The 23,165-nt window shown below is 48.6% G+C and overlaps 1 protein-coding gene across 1 annotated transcript in view; it reads left to right on the top strand.

The window, feature by feature from the left end:
• LOC144940739 (BAI1-associated protein 3-like) overlaps positions 1-23,165 on the top strand; it is an 88,298-nt gene that overhangs the window by 16,344 nt on the left and 48,789 nt on the right. The window contains 7 exon segments of the mRNA XM_078867113.1: positions 8,194-8,269; positions 10,685-10,768; positions 11,886-11,993; positions 15,307-15,366; positions 16,761-16,827; positions 17,848-18,064; positions 22,376-22,420. Of these exon segments, the coding sequence (XP_078723239.1) occupies positions 8,194-8,269; positions 10,685-10,768; positions 11,886-11,993; positions 15,307-15,366; positions 16,761-16,827; positions 17,848-18,064; positions 22,376-22,420 (657 nt within the window).

The following is a 23,165-nucleotide window of genomic DNA, read 5'->3' as shown; positions in this document are numbered from 1 at the left end:
AAAGCCTCGCTGAGTCTCATAACTCATTTCTAGAAGGTGCAGAGTAACTTGCAGTCAGGGAGCGGCGACGCTGCTGCTGCTGTATATATGTAACCCCGATCGAGTAATTCGCAGGTCATCTGTCAGCTCTGGAGATGTTTGGCCAATACCAGTTACATTGCACGGGTTGCTTTTGTTAGCTACGGGTGGACACCGGTGGTGGACCCAGAGGAAACCCACGCAGAGCGGGGGAAGAACACAGACACTCCACATGAATCATTGATAATGCCAGCCACCCTGAGTTATTTGTTATTTAATTTAAATACGCCTTTTTACCCGAGAAAGCCTCGCTGAGTCTTACAACTCATTTCTAGAAGGTGCAGAGTAACTTGCAGTCAGGGAGCGGCGACGTTGCTGCTGCTATATGTAACCCCAATTGAGTAATTCGCAGGTCATCTGTCAGCTCTGAAGATGTTTGGCCAATACCAGTCATATTGCATGGGTTGCTTTTGTTAGCTACGGGTGGACACCGGTGGTGGACCCAGAGGAAACCCACGCAGAGCGGGGGAAGAACACAGACACTCCACATGAATGGGTGCCCGAGTCGAGAATCGAACCCAGCCTCCTTCTTGCGATGAGCGTTGCTGTACCGCGGCCACCCTGACACCCAAAAAAGCGTGCGGAAATTCAAACACGAGCAGCCGCAATGCTTTTCCGTCTCGACCAAAAACTCCCACGTCTCCCAAATCTAGCCAACGGCACGACCCCGACAGCCCCGAGATCTTTATCGCGATCTTTATCGCCAGTGGCCCCGGATAATCCTGTTGTTGACGCGCTCTCCGCTATCAGCTGGTTTTCATAGCACGACTGTCCTGGTGGAAATATATTTTACACGGGTGATCATTTGAGGCCGAGTACACTTAGGGGAGGCCCAGGACCAGATCGGATATCACTTACCTACTACTAATAATAACCGTAGCATTGTTTGGTTTCATATCGTGTCGTTCATACATCTCGCAGGCAGTAGCGAGACTATTAGCCAACCAGGATGTGAGCCGTCGCCAGGTATCGAACTCCAGCCACCAGATTCATGGCAGAAAGTTCTGACCAATGTGCTACCACTCAGTAGTATCTCTAGCTAACGCTACGTATGTGTATATCTAAAGTACACACATATCTAAAGCACTACACTACTGCGAAGGTGTTCACAGTTGTGTTGTACAGCTCTCAGAAGTGGTTTCCGGTTGTACCACGGGGTTGTTCGGCTTGATGCCCAACGTTTCGTTCCATATATACATACATAGATGTGCTGGGAGCTTATTTAGGAACTTAATTCAGGAACTCATTTCATTTCCCAAAGAAGCTCCGAGCACGCGGAGCAAAACGTCGGACAGCCATGTCGACTAACGCGTGGTACAACCTCGTTGCTATGGCATCGACGGTCCGCTTCCAGCACCAAGGCCATAGATTCGGCGAGTATTTACAGTGCCATGGTGCGGGCCGTCTGCTGTGAAGTGCACTTTGAAGACCCTCGGACATTGTTCACAAGAGCTCGCCAACTTAGGCCAAATTCTCATAAAAATATAAAATGGAATTACTTTTCTTTTGTCATTTTTACAAAAAATTGTATCCGAAGAATCCATTCTGAACTCTGACAGAGCAGGGTTACCCATTGTGTTCGAGAACAGCTCTCAGAAAAAGCAGATATCAAGGAACTGCTTCAGAGATCCCGGAAAATGATATTCGGTCCATAAAACATTGGGGCGGCATTTCTCCACCTGTCCTACCACGTGGGAGTACTAATGTTTTTTCTTCGCTTGACAAACTGATATTTTTAATCCTCAGAGCTGGAATTTAGGCAAATTAAGTGCAGAACCAAATTTTAATACGATGGCCTTTTTTGTATTTACGTGTGCAGTCAAAGGTGACAGGGCTAACGCTCATTACCCTCGAGAACCCATTTTAATCACGGTGCTGCTCCCTGAATTAAAGTAAATTTCTCAATTTTTAAATTGCCTAATCCCACTGTAATCTAAGAGAGCAAATCGCCCGCCCACTTTCCCCTCCCACCCTCGTCGCCCCAATTCGCGGTGATTTTGATGAACTGTCGCGAATCGGCATCGCAGCCGGTTTGTGAAATGTGTCTTGCCATTTGTGTCGTGAATGGTAGCGCCTCCAGTGTCTGCAACGAGGACGTGACGTTGTTACATGCATTGCACGTCGTTTCTTGCTTGCACGGTCAATGCTTTGTCGCGTGCTTGTGAATCTACATCACTTTCTGTTCCCACAACCGGGAGCAAGAGCAGAGCCTCACCATTCTGGCGAATTGCCCGATGATGCTGGATGCAATTACCAGCGAAACGTCGTACTACTCAAAAATTGTAAATGTTGTTGTTTCACTCTTCAACACATACCGGTGGGCTAAAGTAGTGAACTATTTTGTCTTTTGTCAACGTGACACTTTTTTGCTGATTGGCCGTGTCGGGTGGTGGAGGGTTACGACTCATTTATAAATAACGTGATCTAACCCAAAAACGTTTATTATGAATAATATTGGTCGCGAAAGCCTCCTACGTGTTAAACTAACCTAGTTATTGCCCATTGAATAGTTTTACATGAAACTAGGACCCATATCTCACAGAGAGGCGTCCTCGCCGATAAACACGCTGCAGTTCGCCCGCATTGGTGCAAGCAAGTCTGGTGGCTCTGCTGATGAGGCACTGAATGTTGAATCGATTCTGGTGAGTGTATGCACTCCCAGAAGAAAGGCCGTAAAAAAAAACCACTTTAAAAAAAAAATGTATGTGGAGGGATATATTGTCTGCTTACCATATCACATTCTTGAATGCAAAGCCATATTGCCTCACTGTGCATTATAATTGGCTCTCAATTACAATAGGGCATTTAAATATATATAAAAAGGTTGAATAAATAATCAAATATTTGCTGCGGTTTTTTTTACCCTCTAATGTCGAGTCCCAAATTTTTCCTCGCAAAATATACTATCAACAGACTCATCGCGTTTGGCATTGAACATAGCATACATGGAGTGTGCTCTTGCCAATGACATCTGGTAATCCACCAGCGTTTGAGAAACAAGCCTGACTCCACCGACGAGACCAAGATGCTCTAAACCGGTTCAGAGTTTTCTTGCTTAAATACATTTTGCTTGATATTGGTCTGAAAAGTCGATGTACGAAAGACATGTTTACATATAGAGACGCAGAATGGAGTTGTGCTCTATACGCTCGCTCTGTAAATACTACGATAGAATGCACGGCACATTGCCAACTACACTCGCACAATCACGCTACCTCTGAAAACCTGTTGCTCTCACGTGGTCGCAAAATTGCGAGATGGTTCTCCAGATTCCGCGAGCTTTAATCTCATTACATCCGTGATTTATTGACATCGCGGATGAAAACTGAATTCCGTCGATGCCGCACACCTGGCCTGCTATTTTGTCCTTTCATTAAGCCCCCCCCCCCTCTCCATTGTGGACCAGTGCAGCAGTCACTTCCTGCAAGGGATTACCCGCATGCATTGAAGGAGCCCACTCTTGTCTTATCTTAAATGTCTCACACAGAAGCAGTCGATACGGATCAATCAAAGCTCCGTTTCACCAGGTGGAAGTCGATGCAGCACAACGTGCGTGTGTGTGCGCAGACGTCTGGGGGAGGGCGCGTGCGCGCGTGTGTATTTTTCGGTGGCGCGGTGGTTAGCGGCTCGCTCCGCGCTGTGAACCCGGCGACCCGAGTTCGATTCCTGCTCACGGCCGTCGATACCAGTGACGATTTTTTTTTTAACCGGTCGACTCGGCCTCAAATGAGTGCCTTTTGCGGTGTGTGAACATCGCCGCTCGGGAGACAAAGGTGGCCGGGCGTGGAACCGACCACTCACCCCCCACTTGTGCCGTGCCGGCCTTCATAGGTGCCCTGCTTGCAGCACTTGCCTCAAAAATATGCTAAGGCTACACGGGGGATCTTTGTCTTTTGATTGTTTTAAGCGGGGACATTTGTTTTCGAAAAGTCGTGGGGATGCGGCCACAGTGGTGCAACGGTTGGCACAATGGACTTGCGACCCAGAGGTTACCGGCTCAATACGATCCGTACGTGTGGCAGTTGAAACAGTGGTGCGTGTTTATTAAAATCCCATGCCTCTTGTCCACGCAGCATTATAATTGGGTAGACCACTGTTAGTCGAACTGCAGGTCACGTGTGGTGGAGTAAAGTGTGGGTGCTGCCACCCTTCTTCCAAGACATCTGGCCCAGCGTGAAGAGTAAATCAACACACTCTGTAAGGGGCTCGCTCGAGCTAGTTTCCTCTCGTTGAGGGCCCTTCTCCCAGCAGTGGCATAAGCAAAAAAAAATCGCAGAGCTGCGCCTTTATTTTCTCGTCACATATTGCTCACTTCCAGAAAGCGAGCAATATACGATGGACAGCACTTGTTTTTTTCCCTGGCGAGTTCGCCGCCGCTTGATGAGGAAGGGCTCCTGAAGCTTAGGACTGGATCCAGAATGGCAGGGGTTAACCCCGCGATGATAATCAGCGCAACAGCCACGGCGGTGGCGATGGTAACGTCGATGCCATGTCCTGGCGCTGCTTTAGAATTGGCCACGACTCGTTAGCAGGGCTTCCTGAACTGTCCGTGCGGAGTGTTGTTCTTCTCTTTTCCGCGCGTAAATTCTTCCTCCGTGCATTCCGACGTAAACATTTTAAAAGGTCAAGTTAAAGGTGCAAGTGCAGCCTCGCAATTGCTCACGCCAACGCTCGCGGAAAGGCCTCTATTTGGAGGGGGCTATCGAAAGCCCCCCGATAGAGGGTGTTTGACCTACTCATTCGCACTGATGGGACATCTTGGGAAAAAACTAAACTATTTATGAACAATTTTTATTTTACCAGGAAAGGCCCACTGAGCTGCATAGTTCTTTTTTCAGAAACGACCTGGCCACAGATGATAGCTCAACAAAGCGGCCCATCGCGTGGAAATGTATTGCAGCCAAATACTCTAAACGCACGCTGATTCTAAACGTGGAGGGAAGAACCCGGAGGACCCGGAGAAAAATTCACGCGGTCACGGGGAGAACATGCAAGCTCCAAATATACAAGCGTCAGGTAGAAAGGGATCGAATCCACGACGTCCTGTATACCGGGCGAGGTCGTTAACATCTCGCCACCGCGGCACACCAAAAGGAGGTGGGAATACCCACACTTTACCCCAGCACACGACACTTACCGAGCATCGACTAACTGTGGTGTACGGTGGAGGGTGGATGGTTTAAAAAAATCTCGCCCATTGTTTCAACTGCCGTTGCCGGGAGATTGAACATTGAATAGGCCGACCTCTGCATTTCAATTCCAGTGTGCTAAACCATTGTACTACGGCAGCATCTCTAATGAACAAAACAAAAAAAGAGATGAATAATTTTACGAAATACCCACGAGTAGGATATTCCTGAAAACGAGCATTTTACACTCAACGGTGCCTTTTGTGTGGGCGATCGTATGAATCACAACACTGGCATTGTCGGGAGAGAGTGGTGTTTTTTGGCACCTGCCTGCCCGATATTCTAGCACAGTCGTAATGGGAAGCGTTTGACAGCGAGAATCAACAAGTGCTTCTCCCGCGAGGAAGAAGGCAAGGGGGTGAGGGAGGGAGGGAGGGAGGGGGAAAGCTTGGCTGGCTTGTGGCTTGCAGTTCTCTCGCGTGTGTGTGTGTCTCTCTGTTGCACGAGGCCATTACTCATTTGGCGATCAAAACCAGCGCCGTGCCAGGCTGCGTGGCGGGACATACTCCCTCAAGGCATCGCCACCAAGGATCTCGGCGTAAAATCAACGTGGCAAATGGATGAATTCGCCTGTGTCATTTATCCGGCCACGTGGCGGTTGGAAGGGCGAGCAGCTCGCAATCGAACGCTTGCGAGTTCAAGTCCTGGTTCGGGTTTGACTCATCATCATCGTTAACTTCTTCACCATCTCGATTTAAAGCTTTCGTGACTGCAGGGATTCTGTCGGGGAGAAGACCTGGTCTTCACCTGAGGACGGCTGCCTGCGTTGTGGCCGAAACGTCGTGAGAATTATTTTATTGGTTTATTTTTATTATTTTATTATTTCCCTTCTACGTGACTTTACCGAAAGAACCAAGAAGATTCTTCACCATCATCATCATCGTCGTCATATTCATTGTGACTGCACAGTGGAGCCGTAGGGCTGACTCGCACACATGAAATCACAATCAAGTTGTCAGTTCGAATCCTGAAGAGGGGTCGGCTAAGTCCCATCGTCCCGCTTGGGTCAATAAAATTGGTACCGACTTTCTGTGGAAGTCAACTGTGGTTGTCATGTGGATAGACTCCAACCCCCCCCGCCCCGATAGAGGAATGTGCATTTTCCACCACAGACTCTTTTCTGTCAGCAGGAGATGAGCACTCCCTCGATGCTTATTTGAGCAGGAAATTAAGAAATCATCGTGATTTTGACTTTCATTATCACATGTTAAAAATATATATATTAGTCTTAGCCTATTAGCTTTTCAGACCCATATTTATAAGCAGCATTTGTTTAAGCAAGCAAACTCTCAAATGGTTTCGACCGTCTGGCTCTCATCAGCAGTCAGGCTTTCTTGCTTAAACAAATGCAGCTTGAAAAATATTCGATGGGAAAGCCAACAGGCTGATAGATTAAACTGTTTGGTTATATTTCGATTTAAAGCTTTCGTGACTGCAGGGATTCATCTTCTTGGTTCTTTCGGTAAAGTCACGTAGAAGGGAAGTAATAAAATAATAAAAATAAAACATAATAAAACAATTCTCACGACGTTTCGGCCACAACGCAAGCAGCTATATTTGGAGACACCTAATATTATCTGAGTTCTGCAAATATTTGCTGTTACCCATATTGCTCATGGCAACGATTGACATGGTATTTGCTGCCTTTTCAACATCCTGTTTGTTGCTGATAACCAAATCAATTGGCACAGTGACAACTTGATTGTATTGGTTCTATCAGGTGGTGGAGGGATATACTGCAGTAAAAACACGTTCCTTCGGAGTGGGCAGGTAGGAACTTGGTTGGCCAGCGCATTCGTGCGATCCGTGTCACGTGGCGCAAGCTGCGTGGGGCGGCACGTCACGTGGTGCTGAGCCCGCCCGAAGCGCTCTATGAAATACAAATCGAGGGCGTGGCTATGCACGACAGACAGACAAATAATCCCTGGTGGGCAGTGTGGAACTGTTGTTCCTTACCTGTAAAAAATTAACCCGTAAAAACAAAGTTTTTCACTATAAATCCTTTATATGCGTGGCATCGGTTTTATTTTATTATTCATTTCTGTTTTTATTGAGTAAGAGTTTCATTTTTATCACATTGGTATTTTAAATTAAATATGACATTTTTTTTTCCTAAAAAGTGGAAAATTTTAGAAAAAAATTTTCACGAAAATAAATTGTCACGCACAACGAGTCTGTGTGCAAAATGTCAGCTCGATTGGATCACGGGAAGTGGCTTAAAAAACGACCGAAAGATTTGCACGGTCGTAAGCGCGCAAGCAAGCAAGCAAGTGAACTTAATATAAAGGATTTTAAAATGCCATTATACTTACACAAAGATCTAACCCAGAAGAAACGAAGAATAATGAATCGACGTTTGTTTTTGCTTGAGCGCACTTCACCATGCTCGTCATTGCGGCTTGGGGAAGGGTGGAACGCTTCAGATATTCACTCGGCAAATACTGATTAGCCATGGACGGGAATCCAACTCGAGCGGCCATGTCCACGAGAATCAGCATGCTGTCATCACTGCGCTACCACTCAACCGAACTATTACCGGTGATGTTAAGCTACGGGATCCTTAAACACAATGACCTGCTCTTGGGATTGATGTCGTATGGCTCATAAATGTTTATGTCGCAATGTTCACGGTCGAAGGAAAGCCGTGGTAATCATGCCCTGCGGAGATTATCAGGAATTTCAATCTCATTTTTTGAAAAATATATAACCGGGTCAATTATATAACGGCGAAACGACCGGTGCTGTCACGTGGCTCAGAGACACGGGCACTAAGGCAGAGAGAAGAAAGAAGGCACTTGAAAGGGCAGAGATTAATATCTTGACGGGAAAGGAGGTATAATGACAAAGTTAAAGTCTTAACAGGGTTTACTTAATATTAATGGATTCAGCGCTAATGTGTTTTTCGCGTCTCTCTGTTGTTTTGCAGGGAGGTGAAAGCAGACCAGGGGTTCTTTGAAAGATTCGGCAGCATTTTGGATCAGTACAGGAACCCAGATTTGTTGGCAAGTTTTCACCTTTTTTTCTCCAGTGTGTGTCCGTGCCCTCGTGCGCTTGCGTGCGAGGTAGCAACCCTCTATTACAGCGGCCTAGCGTGAGAGCACTGGCCCTGGTGCAAAGGGCTTCGGATCGGGGGCCCCCCCTAATACAGTTTTGCCCCTCCTCTTCTTAGCATGCTTGATGATGACCAGACAATACCAACTAGTCTGAATGATAGACGCAGACTGAGGGAATTTACACAGTGAGGAAGACCGAACACATTGATTGACTGCATATAAGCGCGTTTGTTAAAATATTTACTGACTTCACCGATTGGCTGACCCGACAAAAAAATGTGTGAGGGGAATTGCGTTCCCCGTTGAGCAGTTGAGAGCGTTTGACAGCTTAAGCCGACGCGACTACGGGAATTGCTGCATGGAATTTGCGGACTAAGACTCGGCTGAAACTCCACAGGTTGTCGTCGGCTAGACTTAAGACCTAAGAGTATGAATACTTGCAGTCACGAAAGCTTCAAATCTAGACTTAAGACTGTGGCAAAAAATAACAAAACGCCGACCACATTGGAACGGACGGGCAGGATCAGAGGTGGCGTGCCTACACAGAGAGAGGGGTGAATTGGCTTCCAGATCCAGGTAGTGCCGGTCCCACCACCACCACCACCTCATTGTGCGATGCCTTAATAGGTGCTCTTAACCTATCGTCTACAAATTTGTCCAAAGCCAAGATGAAGAAAACATTTTTTTTTGGCGAGCACGCTTGCGATCCCACTCTTCGGAGACAAGGGTTGTGGATCACCGGGCTGTGGATTGCCGGGGCTGTGAGGTAGCTAATAGATTGGATAAGAGCAACTTAGGGGTTTGTGAAGCCATCTGTGTGGAATTTTGAGAGTTTTCTAGTATACATGCATTGTATTTAGGTACAGCATTCGGGTTTCCTCCCACATGCAGAAGATTAGTTGAAATTAATTGGCCGAGAATGTCACTGCAGGGGTTTCAGGAAAGTGCCATGCGATTGTCATTATCAATTTTTAGTTAGTGTGGTCATGGCCAGCAGTTTTCTCTAATTTTTGGCAAGCAATTAAATATATGTATTTTTTTCATGAAAGCTTGTTTAACAGGAAAAGTAGAAATAAATAAACACGCCATCATTGCTTAGAAATCTCATCTAGCAAGTACATAACGAATTAAAATACAGCAGAGGTACAACTAAAAACGATACACAAAAACATAGAAAACCCTTTTGATTATGTTTCTAATATGGAACGCCTTCCCAACAATTTAACAAAGTCATTTTCGCGTCAACGGCAGTTTCGAGTAAAAACTTTCTTCGGCTGGCGAACTTTCCGGAAACGATCCAGAGAACTGCGAGCGTGCACTCACGCGTGTGCTCTTTGTAAAACCCAAACGTCCCTTCGTTCCGATTTGCCGGAATGCGTTGCAAGTTCAACTTTAACCCGGAAGAAGTTGGACGTTGGACCTGTAGTTGATGGGTGCCTGTAAAGGTATGAACGGAAAGAATACCTTAATCGAGACCCACGCATCGCACCCTACTGGCTCTGACATTCCTCCTCCTTGAAGACACTCGTGGAACCATGAACAGGCCGATGCGCGCATCACCGTCACAAACTGAAAATGAAAGACACGAGCCACAGTGGCGCGATTGTGGCCACGCAACCCAAACTTTGGACCCATTTAGTAAACCGCCATAGTCGGCGCTCCTTCAGCGGAGGAGGACTAGCAAAACTTCACGAACCCTCTCCTCAATTTCCATCTTCGTGGCCCGCAGACTTCGACACTGGCATTTGGCTCCCGAACATGCTGCTGCTGAACCCATGTATGTGGCGTGTCAACGATTCAGAGACAGAGTTTCTAGGAGGCACTTTCTTTATTAACAACTTTCACGGTCTCGTCCGCACACTCTAACACTAGCGGAGATGTTTAGCGACGACGGCGACGAGACGATAGGAACGACGAGACGAGCTCGCTCCCAGATCCGGCAGCCTCGAGCCCCCGCTCTCCGCTCCTTTTATGCTCCCAGCGTGGCCTGGCTCCGCCCTGACCGCGCCTCCCTTCTCGAACCCGCCAGCAGGTTCCAGGGGCCTCCAGAAGGGGTCCTCCGTGACCCTTGCCCCAGTTCCTCCGCTCTGCCAACACAACCCGTGCTCACGCTCACCAGCGTGTGCATTGTCTGTCCACCGCAGATGCCGCTTCTGTCCACCAGCCAGCGCTATTACACTACATCTGTATGTATGTCGGACTTCGATAGAACCATACGTAGCCGACTGTGCTTCTGGAAGGTGCGGGATAGACATTCACATCACCTCAGAGTGTGTCCGAGTACTCTACCAGCCCCAACCACAGAAGTGTGCGCGCAGCAATTTCTGCAACTCTGAAAATCGTGTTTGTTTTCCTTTTCCTCAGGAATGCACAGTAAGTGCTCCACTGCTGGAAGAAGCTCCCGTTCAGGGCAAATTGATGGAGAACGTTAAGCTTTCCAAGCGTGAGGTGCGAGTGACTCGTACATACGTACGCACATACATACAACACATACAAAGACCAAGACTACCCGTATAGCCTTAACAGCCTGTTGGGGCAAGTGCTGTTAGCGAGCACCTATGAAGGCCGGCACGGCACACGAGGGGCGTGGGTGGGTAGGAACACACCCGGCTGCCTTTGTCTCCCCCGGTGCTGAGGTTTATACTTCACACCAAGCTGAGTGGACCTAGGGGAGGCCCGGGACTGGTTCAGATAATCGTCACTTGGTGTTGGCCGTGACTGGGAATCCAACTAGGGCCACTGAGTTTGTAGCGCAGTGCGCTAAACGCTACGCTACCAGGCCCCAAAGACACACGCAGCTACACAGCGACACACAGTACGGAGCCAACTGTGCAAAATCGGAGATGCAGGGGAAGGACAACAAACTAAACGCAAAAAGCCATTCCAAAGAAATTACTTTTCAATTTAGATTTAAAAGTACATAGCTCCACAAGATAAATACCGAAGATCATAGACACAGACCAGCGCTCACATACGTACGCAACACACAAGCTCACAATCACACACACCGGCACCCACGCAGATACATACAGTCACTTAAATAGACAAACACTCACAGGTACTCACACGGACACACACATAGGCATTCAGATAGACACACAGAGAGGCACTGATATAGACACGCATAGGCATTCACACAGACAAACACAAGTACACATGGACACACACAATCTCAATCAGACCCAAGCTCACACACAGACACACACAAGCTCACACAGACACAAGCTCACACAGACCCAAGCTCACACACGGACACACACAAGCTCACACAAACACAAGCTCACACAGACCCAAGCTCACACATGGACACACACAAGCTCACACAAACACAAGCTCACACAGACCCAAGCTCACACACGGACACACACAATCTCAATCAGACCTAAGCTCACAGACGGACACACACAATCTCACACAGACACAAGCTCACACACGGACACACACAATCTCACACAGACCGAAGCTCACACAGACACACACAAGCTCACAGACACAAGCTCACACACGGACACACAGACCCAAGCTCACACAGACACACGCCCCACGCGTCCCGTCCCGCGTGCAGCTGGACAACCTGTACGAGGAGGCCCTCTACACCATCATGCACCGGAGCGGCGAGACCACGGAGGACTACGTCAACGAGGACTACGAGCTCTACGGATACCTCAAGCGGGTCAGCGATGGGTTGGGCTCACGTGCGGGGGTCGCAGTTAAATCATCGCGCCAGACATCACTCTCACGCATCGCCTACCGCTCACCGGGGGGACACGGGGCGGGGAAAACTTTTCCCGCTTTAGTCCCGCACCGTCGATTAGTGCGGTTGGCTACGTACGGCGCGAAAGAAGTTCAGCGGACATACGCGCTGTGGCCGTCGGCAGTCTCTCTGGCTCAAACTCCCTCGATCCTGTGCGGTTTTGGGGCCTCTTCTTCATGTCACTGTATCAGAATCCATTATTTATACTGGAGGAGGAATCCGATGGCCTATAATAAAGCTCTTTTTCACAGATGTCCAGTAGGGGCAGGTCAGAAAGTTACAACAACAACCGATACAAAAACACGATAGAAGTGCAAAGTGTAGGAAGGTAAGCAAATAATAAAAAAAAATATATTTTACCAAGTAAAGCCCACCGAGCTATTAGCTTATTTTTCAGTAGCGAACTGCCCGCGAATGATAGCTCAACGAAGCGGCTTACCACGTGGAAATTGACAGCAGCCATATCATCTGAACGCGCGTTTCTCAATGTAACCCTCTGCTGAGGTCCCCTTGTCGTGGCCAGCAGACCTCGACATTGACATTTTGGCTCCCGAATGAACCCCTGTCGCCATCGTGCGCAAGAATAGAACAGAACTGTACACGGCCTCACCCCCCGCTCCGTTGAGTTGTCGAGCGGCAGTGTGTGTTTTTTTTCTTTCTTACCGCTGCTTGGCCCCTTTTCCAAATTTTAACTTCCTTCCAGAAACATCCGTCGTCGAGATTTTCTTATTTTGAGACATCGTGACAAATCCATATATTCCACCCGTTTTCGATTGTTCCGACCAGACTTCTCGCCTCCCGAACCTGCTCGAGGACCCACGTCTCCGGACTTTCCTCTCGTTAAACAACAATGATGAATAATAATAATAATGATGACGTGTAGTTTTGTACAGCGTTCATGCAAATTGCATCTCGCAATCGCCGAGGAGCCACAGACAAGCCGGAAAGGCAGCAGCCAGGCGGTGTGAGTCGGTGCCAACAATTGCCCAAGCTCTGCACTCCTCTAGATATTCAGATGTTTTCAGGCAATTCATGAGTGCTTATCTATGTTGGTGGAAACCGGAGCGACCCTTTTGGGCGGCCCACACATGAGCAGTCACCTCAGTCCAGAGGTCGCAATCGGGTACCCGATACCCGTACCCTACCCGATACCCGGCTACCCGTACCCGGCCGGGTACGGGTACCCGTTTGCGACCCTGGTGCGGCAGGGTACGGGTACGGGTAGGCCGTGAGTCACTGGTGAGTAGCCGTTTGTCACTCATTTCGGGTAGGGTGCGGGTACAGGTACCCATTTGCGACCCTGGTGCGGCCGCGTACGGGTACGGGTAAGGAATCGAAACCCGTTTGCGACCTCTGCCTCAGTCGTTTCTGTCACCGCAAGAGGCTCCATGCAGTGACGTCAGTGACTTAAAAGCGGGGTTAAAATTAGAAGCACGGTTTTGCCAGGTCAAAAACCGTTCCCCTCTCGAACCCAATTAGGGTGGCTAAGATGCTTTGCTTCGTATAAGATGAACTCGGGGGGGGGGGCCTTATCAACCCATGGGGCGTGTGTTCCTCACCCTTGCACTAGCATCTCACTATTACTCATTACCAATAGCATTGTACGTGAGCCTAACAACACTGTTTACTGAGCAAGCAACTCTTCGCAATCCCACCGTGATTTGGATCTGGACGCGATTCTGTGTTGTTTGTGCCGTCTCGTCTGCGATGTCTGGCTAGCTCATACCGTCGGTCTCGTTTCTCTCATTCGTACGGTCTGTGCCTGTCTGCTGTGTGTCCTGTCTCATCTGTTCTGCACAACAGCGAACGCTGTCTTGTGTCGCATTTAAATGTTTGCGTCCCTGGTTTCCGTCTGTCTCATTTGTCCTGTCTCATATCTGCCTGATCGCCGACCTAAAAGGACAACCTTCGTCGCATACATTTTGTACACATCAAATTGATTAAGTTTTACAATTCCTACGTAATGAAATGAAAGGAAATCCATTTGAATGGATTAATTTGTGAATAATCATAGGTGTGCTATTTATAACCACAATCATACATTCTATACCCAAACACATTTTTCTCTCTCCAGATTTTCCTACATTATAGTCACACCATTCATAAGGAGGCTCAGAATGGTTCGGGAATAGAGGACAGTAAGTCCTCGCTCAACGCGGTAGATGCGTTTCTGAAAAGTGCTGCATTAAGCGAAAGAGACGTGAAGCAAAAACAGTTTTCCCATAAATAATGCAACGATTAAGTTTGCCGAGATACGATGTACTACTGCTACGCGCACACATATGGCGGGGCAAATCACTGAGAGTACGCCGCCGCGTCGCTGCATCCTTCCGCGTACTGTTATGAAACTGCTCAGCCGCGCAGCTCAAGAAAGTAGTTCGGTGTCGACCGCTCAGAAAGCGCGTTGTAACGGGGCGCGCATTCCGCATTGTGACGGTGAGCGCGTTCCCACGTTGTGCGAAAAGTATTCTCGAATGGAAGAGTCGCGTTACAGCGAGAACGCGTCGTAGTAGTACGAACGCCGACGCACATTAAGCGAGGACGGACTTACCATCGTTTGAACTCTCGCTCGCGTTTAACCGCTCAGGCTCTCCGCGGTCGCGCCGGCTGTGCGGCTCTCGTGATACGCCTTGCCGCGTCGTCGTTCGGCACGGTGTCCGACGTTTCGCTTCCGCGCACCGAGAGCTTGTTCAGGAATCAAGCACAATTCCGATACAAGCTCCGGGGGCGTGTTTACGGAGCGAAACAGCCGGCTCACGGCACGACCCGAAAAACCACGTCGGAGGGGTTTGAACTCAGTCGGTCTTGTTTATAAATAAAGGTTAAATAAAAAATAAAGGTTAAATAAAAAATAAAGGTTAAATAAAAAATAAACCCCGTCAGGCGTTGTGCAGCATTTGTAGGGCACCACCGTCATAGATCAAAGGTTTAGGTGTGTTCTCGAATTTCACCATTTTTGCTTAATTTGGATTTTAAATAGTCAAAAGCTAAATCTTTGAAGTATGAAAACCGTTCAGTAAGAGTGTTAACCCTTAGAGTCACATGTGATGTCCTCACTCATTACTTCATATGGAGCCCTTCCGTTTCGAAATCTGTTTGTATTGTTTATCGTAGATAGTGTGGCAATTTTTTCGGTGTTTTCGCATGGTGGATATATTTATTTGCCTATCTATTAATTTATCGTAACGATCTATTTTAAATGTATGCTCGTGTCACTTGCCTTTTGTAACAGGTGTTCAACCTGAGCCAAATGGATCATGAAGCCCTGATGGAGAAAGTCAAAGAAGCCAAAGTAAGGAAGCATTGCCCTTGCGATAACACGCGTGCACTTCCACCTCTCCCCATAGCCGTGGCTACGATTCACGAGCCACCTACCCCCCCCAGTCTTACCAATTGATCGACCAATCACCACGCGTAGTGAGCGAAGGACCTTTGAGCCAAAACGTGTGACGTCATGCGACGGCATTCACGAAAAAACGCTCTTGCTGCCGTACTACCGGTACCGGTGTCTCGAGCGATTTGGTTGATCGACAGATCGCGGGCGCGACCACACGGGGGTTCTTTAGGGGGTCGCGGTCCACCTTCGAACGTCAACCGCCCCAACTGAGGTGCGCAACTATGCTGCAGTTTGCGCGTCAAGACGGGCAACGTGTCCAACGTTGACAGTCCTTACCGGCGATTTGTAAAACGTTCAGCGAGAAACTTAAGCCCTGGTTTCGATTTAAAGCTTTCGTGACTGCAGGGATTCATATTCTTGGTTCTTTCGGTAAAGTCGCGTAGAAGGGAAATAATAAAATAATAAAAATAAAACAATTAAATTCTCACGACGTTTCGATTGCAACACAAGCAATCATCAGGTGTGAAAACCACAGCAAGAATTTTTTTGAGAAAAGTGACCACTTTTTATAATTTTTATTATTTTATTATTTCCCTTCTACGTGACTTTACCGAAAGAACCAAGAATATGAATCCCTGCTTGTTGATCGATAGACAAACCGCGACGAACTGCGCCTGCCTCCGTCTCGAGAGGTGCAGCGTGGATGACTGTGGACGTTTATGTCGATGGTCACGCCTAGATCTTCTCCTCCTTTCACGTGGCCGGAAATGGATCGGCGACGTCGAATGAGCGGAGGCTGGCGAGCGAGCCCAGCGGGCGGCCGCGGAAGTAGCCTGGCGGATGTCTGAGACGCTGCCAGTGAATTATCAAAGCGTGCAGTGTTGTTGCTGAGTTCTAGATTTGAAGCTTTCGTGACTGCAAGGATTCATATTCTTAGGTTTTTTCGGGAAAGTCAGGTTGGTAAAACATTAAAATGAATAAAAGAAAAACAAAAAAAAGAAAAAAAATCACGACGTTTCGGAGGCAACACAAGCTTCCGTCTTCAGGTGGAACCGTCACAGCCACGACAGCTGTATCAAGTAAATGAATGTTGCTGAGTGGTCAACGGGGTGCGGGGGGGAGGTTGCAGGACCAGTTAAGATTTCACTCTGCGCTGTTGTTAGCTATGGCCGAGAATCTAATCAAGAGTCAGCTCACAGGGGCCATAGTGTCGTGTGCCTAAGCACTACGTTACCACCCCAACCATTGTGTCCCCCTGTTGTAAGTCATGATGATCTGATGATGATGATGATGATCGTGATGGTCTTGCCTAGCGATTCTTGTGAAGTGACTCGTGTTGTTTTGTCAAGCCGCCCGTGCAAGTGCTCAAGGTCACCGTGGTGGAGGCTAAAGGATTGATGTCCAAAGACCCCGATGGTGAGTTGACCGTCAGCCCGTCGCATGCTCACGCTGCGGTTTCGCGGCGGTTACAAATCGGATGCGGGCAGTGCCGGGCCGATCAAAGCATGTCCCCAGAGATGTATTGAGATGTTGTGAGGCGAGAGATGAGAAATGTAGGCGACGTAGAGATGACAGAGAGCTAAATAAATTGGCCCTTTATGCTAATCGGCTCACAACATTATTGGGATCTGAATTTGAACTGATGTTTCATGTGCTCCTATTTGTTCAGGTGGCTTCCCTTTGAAGGTGCTTAGGGGCCGTCCATAAATGACGTCACGCGATTTTGGACGATTTTTGACTCCCCCCCCCCCCCTTCGTCACACGGCGTCAGACCCCCCCCCCTCAAATATGACGTCATAATGCTTTACCCCCCCCCTCCCGAAAAAAATAAAACATGCTTCAAATCGCTTTAAACTATTGTCATTGTAGTGCGTATTTAATGTGCCGCTGCACTCTGATGTTGTAGGAGAAAACATTTATTAAAAGTCTATTTAATTGAGTAGAACGTGTTGTCTATATTTATTTAAAGTTGTGCATTTTGATGTGACGTCACATTTCTCAACCCCCCCCCCCTCGTCACACATCGTCACAGATTTCTGTCATTTATGGACTGCCCCTTAGGAGCCCTGAGCTTGTGCTTTGCTTTACTTATGCCCAACACTGCCGGTCGTGGCGATCCCAGGAGCAAGCCTTGACCCATGACATCTACAAAGACAAAGATCCCCCGTATAGCTGTAACAGACTGTAGGAGCAAGTGCTGTAAGCGAGCACCTATGAAGGCCGGCACGGCACACGAGGGGGGTGGATGGCCAACACCACGCCCGGCCGCCTTTGTCTCCCCAGTGGCGATGTTTACACATCACACCAGGTACTCATTTGAGGCTGAGTCGACCTAGGGGAGGCCCAGGACCGATACAGAAATTCACCACTGGTGTTGGCTGTGAGCGGGAATCGAACTCTGCGACAACCCCCCCTTCCAACTCCCCCCCCCCCCAGGATTCAGCGACCCGTACTGCATGCTTGGCATCATGCCGGGCAGCAAGGATTCGCCGCGCGAGGCAGCCGAGGAGAAGAAGGAGCGGAAGTTCAGCCTGCGCCGGCGCTCCGACAAGCGCACGCCCAGCATCAAGGAGGTGCTGCCCGCCAAGTTCATCCAGGCCACGGAGGTCAAGCCGCACACGCTCGACCCGCAGTGGAAGGAGTCATTCAGCCTGTAAGCGCCACTCGCTTCTGTCCGGGGCGGCATGGGGACGGGGGGGGGCGACGCTAAACTCTCGCGCCGGGGGAGCGAGCGACCTCGCCCAGACGCCCGTTTATCTCTCACGGGGTGACGTCACAGAACCTGGTGGTTGGTTGCGGTGGCAGCTGGATATAAGCACAGGTGTGATGTATGCCGTTGGGCGGGGTGGGGGGGCGGGGGAAGCGAAGGGAAACTTCTGATACAAGGCTACTACGACGGGAGCAAGCACGGCTAGCATTGCTTCGACTGTCGTTGCGTGCCAGCAGGGGTTTAAAGCCCGAGTCGGGTTACGGAGCTGGGCGATTTGATTAGGTGGTCACACGGCGTGGTCACACGGCCGGTTGTGCCGCGGAGTTTTTCATCTTAGACGTATGCGGGGCCGAGTGCTTCCGGCCGCTCCTGCTGCGGCAGATTTTTTTTTTTCCATCTTTCAAATGAAGTCATATTGAATCCCAGTAAACACGCAGCGTTACACGCGGCTCATTACTCTGATAGTGCATTGTCTTTGTGCTGTACGCCCTTTGGCGTCCTCTGGTCTAACACCGTTTTGAGACTAGGCTCGAAAGAAAGCTGTTTCTGGTGTGGACAAATCAGTTTCAAAGGCAATGCATAGATTATCAGAGTACGTTTTTGATTGCAATCTTACCACAAGTATTGTGGTTAATGCAGACATGATTCCTTGTAAAAGGTTTCAGTTTGGTGTTTTAACATCTGTTTTGTTGCCAGACTAAAGGGGAAAACCTCTTCTCAGATTTAAATAATGTTGAGGCTTAATCACTGCTGAACTTCATCATGGTTACCTTTTGCCCATTTTTTTCAATTAACTGGCAGAATCATATTGGGAACTGTTCCCGGCTATGGCGGGTTGTGTGAAGGTGCAGATGCGAATGTGCGTGTGTTTTTGTTGGCTCGGCATTGAAGATGTTTACAACGACGGAGGTTGCTTTTAACGGTCGCGCTGCAGAGCTCTTTGATGTGCAATCAGCAACACCAGCGGCCAGTTTGCTAATGAATCCAGCGAGAGAGAGAGAGGTGGGGGGGGTGGGAGAGCGGCCGCCTCAATTGACTTCCTGAAGAAGCTCTAAGCACTTGAAGCGGAACGTCGGACATCGTGCCGTACAACACGTGGCGCAGCGTGAAAAGAACACGTGGGAGGTTTTCATTTTCCTCCACTTTGTTTCAAGCAACAAACAAAAGCATAGATAATAGCTCTCAGCCCTCGTGCATGATGCACATTAACATCATGCTAATCTCTCACATTAACATAGCCACTTCCGTGCCTAAGTCGAGGAGGCCGCTGTCCTCCTATCTTACAGTTACATGATAATTTCTCACATTAACATCACCATCCCCGGCCACTTCTTTTTAACCTTACAAAACAGTCTGCCTCAGCAGCAGACCATGCTTTCCCACCTGATGACGGACGCTTGTGTTGCGCCCGAAACGTCGTGATTTATTTTATTTTACACCTACGTGACTTTACCGAAAGAACCAAAGAGTATGGATTCCTGCAGTCACGAAAGCTTCAATTCAAGATAAAAAAAAAAACCGTCACCAGTTCCAGAAGAACTGCATTGTGGGTCCTCTTGTTGATGGTCATCATCAGGATGTATTTGAGTAAATTTAACCGACTTGCAGGCAGCAGTGATGCAGTGATGGAAAACTGTCGATCAGTTTCATCCTCAGTAGGACTCGTCAGTACAACGGTCACCAATGCTCATTGCTGCAAAGTGTGCTTCTGCGAACCATGTAAGTGCATAAGCAGACTTTGCAACAGTGAGAATTGGTGATTATACTGTGCTGATGAGTCCTAACAATGATGAAACTGGCCTACAGTTGTTTTTCTTGGCACTATCGCTGCCTTTAAGTCGGTGATATTTACTCAAATTAATTCTGGTGGCGACCGAAGACAACTGGACCACAATGCACTTCTTCTGGAACTGCTGATTGATTATTTTTTTTTGCAATTTGCACAAAGGCTGAGTGCTATTCACTGCGGTTTTGTGAAACTTATGGTTTTCCGGCCTGTGGTTATTATTCTGTTACGATTGGTTTTTCCTCATCATGTACAGATTAGATATATATGTTCGTGTTGTCGATCGTAAATACAAAGAACCCCCATATAGCCTTAACAGACTGTTGGGGAAAGTGCTGTTAGCGAGCACCTATGAAGGCCAGAACGGTACACGAGGGGATGAGTGGCCAAGCACCACGCCTGACCGCCTTTGTCTCTCCAGTGGCAATTATTTTACACACCACACCAGGTACTCGTTCGAGGCTGAGTCGACCTAGGGGAGGCCCAGGGGCCAGTTCAGATAATCGTCAACGGTGTTGGTGGCCGTGAGCGGGAATCCGACTCGGGTCACTTTGGTTCGTAGCGCAGCGTATCGCTAAACGCTGCACTGCCGCTCCCCTGCGCCACACCCACACACGCACACACGTACACGCACACACACACACACGCACACACACATGCACACAAAAAAAAGATCCCCCGTATAGCCTTAACAGACTGTTGGGGCAAGTGCTGTTAGCGAGCACCTATGAAGGCCGGAACGTTACACGAGGGGGTGGGTGGCCAGCACCACGTCCGACCGCCTTTGTCTCCCCAGTGGCGATGTTTACACACCGCACCAGGTACTTATTTAAGGCTGAGTCGACCTAGGGGAGGCCCAGGACCGGTTCAGATAATCGTCACTGGTGTTAGCCGTGAGCGGGAATCGAACCCGGGTCACCAGGTTCATAGCGCAGCGCGCTAACCGCTACACTACCACTCCCCACATGCACACACACACACATGCACACACACGCACACACACATGCACATACACACGCGCGCGCGTCTGCCCACGTGCGACTGTCATCCTGCCGCACCAGAGCCGCGCTCCGGCGCGCGCGAAGTTTTTGCCGAGTCTACGGCGAGGCGTGTGAAACACCGCGGCGTGTGCTAAACGCGCCTTCAGTGGATTCCCAAGCGCCCACGAGGGGATGTGGGCGTGAAGACTTTCACGAAATTATCTCCAGACTTTGGGCGGCGGGGGGGGTGGGAATAAAAATAACGGAGAGAACATTGGAGTCGAACGGGCGAGCGCACATTCCGCGTGACCTGCCGAGAGTGTGCCTGGGTATCACAGCAGCTCGTGCGTGTTCTTTCTCCCCACCGGCAGCTGCGATCAAATTAAATCTCTCCTGGCTAAACAAGTTGGTTCTCATGGCACGCTCGAATGCTACGCTAACCGCACATTTGCACGCCGTTTGGGTGGGTTTATTCAAAATGCAATTCCTTGCATAGCTCTCCGGTGTGTTTTTGTTCGGATTGCAGCGCGGTGTTGGCACGACGTGCGAGGTTTTGCTCCACATCCTGGCAGCTTTTCGCCCTTGAGACATTGGCCCAAACATGGCATGTAGGTACCCCCGAGGGTGGCGACTGCTAACATTAATTACCTCGAAGCGTTTCTTCTCTGGATCGCGAATATGTATGATAGCAAGGTTGCTGTGATAGCTTTTATGAAGAAAAAAAAAGTTGTTATAGGACAGCACGCCTTCTTGTTATATGGGGTAAAGGTGCAGCCCTGCAATTGCTTACTCACGCCACTGCCCGCGGAAGGGCATTCACTCGAGGCAACTCTAGAACGCCCCTGTCGACGGTATTGGCGTACTCTTCTACCTTAGCCAAACATCTTGGAAGAGGTGGGAGTGCCCACACTTTAACTCCACGACACGCGACCTGCCAATGGACTATGGGCGGGGTACCCATTCGTGCTGTTGGGTGAACAGAGGCGGTGATGATACAGGTGTTTTTTGGGTTAGATCGCTTTAAATATATAAACGTGTCGTTAAACCCGCCACGAAAACAGAACGTGGCCAATTCGTCACGAGTACAGCAACACCGGTTGTGTGTTGGAGAGCCAAGCCACAACATTTACAATCTGAGTACGACGTTTCGCCAGTAATTACAACTCGCTACATCAGGCGGCAGCCAGATATGTTTATATATTTATGCACGATCTAGCCCTAAAAACATGTACTATGGATGATATTGGTCGCGAAAGCCTACCGCGTGTTAAACAAACTTCATCTGCTTCGCTGACAGATCGAGCTGGCTACCTCGGCATTGTAAGTCGTGTGACATCCATGACATTCACGTGGGCAGGCCTTTCCTCCGTGGTGTGTCACTCGCACAATGCGTTGTCTTCAGTAACGGGTGCGACTTCAAAAACTGCACATACAAAAAAAAAACAATTGGCCTTTTAATATTCGCACGTGTGGACATTTCCTTTTCAGAGACATTGACGATATTCAAACCGATACGCTTCACCTCGACATCTGGTAAGTCCTCCTTTAAAAAACAATATTTAGAATGTTATCCTCATTGTGCTATCAGTGAGTGTCACGTCACGAGCAGTGCGTCCCTCTGTGTAAGAGAACGGCGCCGGGGTAAGCGGATACCACAGAGCTACCGCTGAGTTTCCTTCAAGTGACCTCTGGTTTCACACAGTAGAGGGCGGCACCTTCTCAACCGCTTTGCATACGAGGGCAAGGTTCGTCGCTTGACAAGTCAAAACTGATGCTTGGAGGCTTATTGTTGTAAATCGCACACAGAGGTGTACGGTTATACCTTCTGCTGACCTGTTCCTGGCTCCCGTCGTTTTACCGCCGATTATTTTCAGCTCTTCATTTTCTCGTCTTCTGTCTCGTCTCTCATCTGCCTCTCCGCTGCGTCTCTTTCCTGCCTTAGTCGACATCTGACTTCTTCTCTGTGTCGGACACGTGGTGGTCCTTTGTGTCCTGGCTGTTTTTCTACGTGTTTACTTTGTTTGAACAAAAGAAATTGCATCGCAGGGAGACTCTGATTGTGAATCGGACTGCTTTTAAGGCGGACTCCGTTAAGAGCGTTTGAAAACGGGGCACGCTTTTCTTTGTTTGAGCCGTGCAATGCTGCATCTTTAGTAACGAATGTAATAAAAACGAAAACCGTTGAAAGAATAATATTAATACGGAAAATAATTGTAATAATAGAAATGTAATGACCACTTTATTTTGGTGATTTTTTAAAAGTTTTTCGGTTTGGCCA

This window comes from Lampetra fluviatilis, chromosome 23 (genome assembly GCF_964198595.1).
Source record: "Lampetra fluviatilis chromosome 23, kcLamFluv1.1, whole genome shotgun sequence".
Taxonomy (NCBI): domain Eukaryota; kingdom Metazoa; phylum Chordata; class Hyperoartia; order Petromyzontiformes; family Petromyzontidae; genus Lampetra; species Lampetra fluviatilis.
Note: the sequence above shows the minus strand (reverse complement) of the source record. Positions and strands in the feature narration are given on the sequence as shown.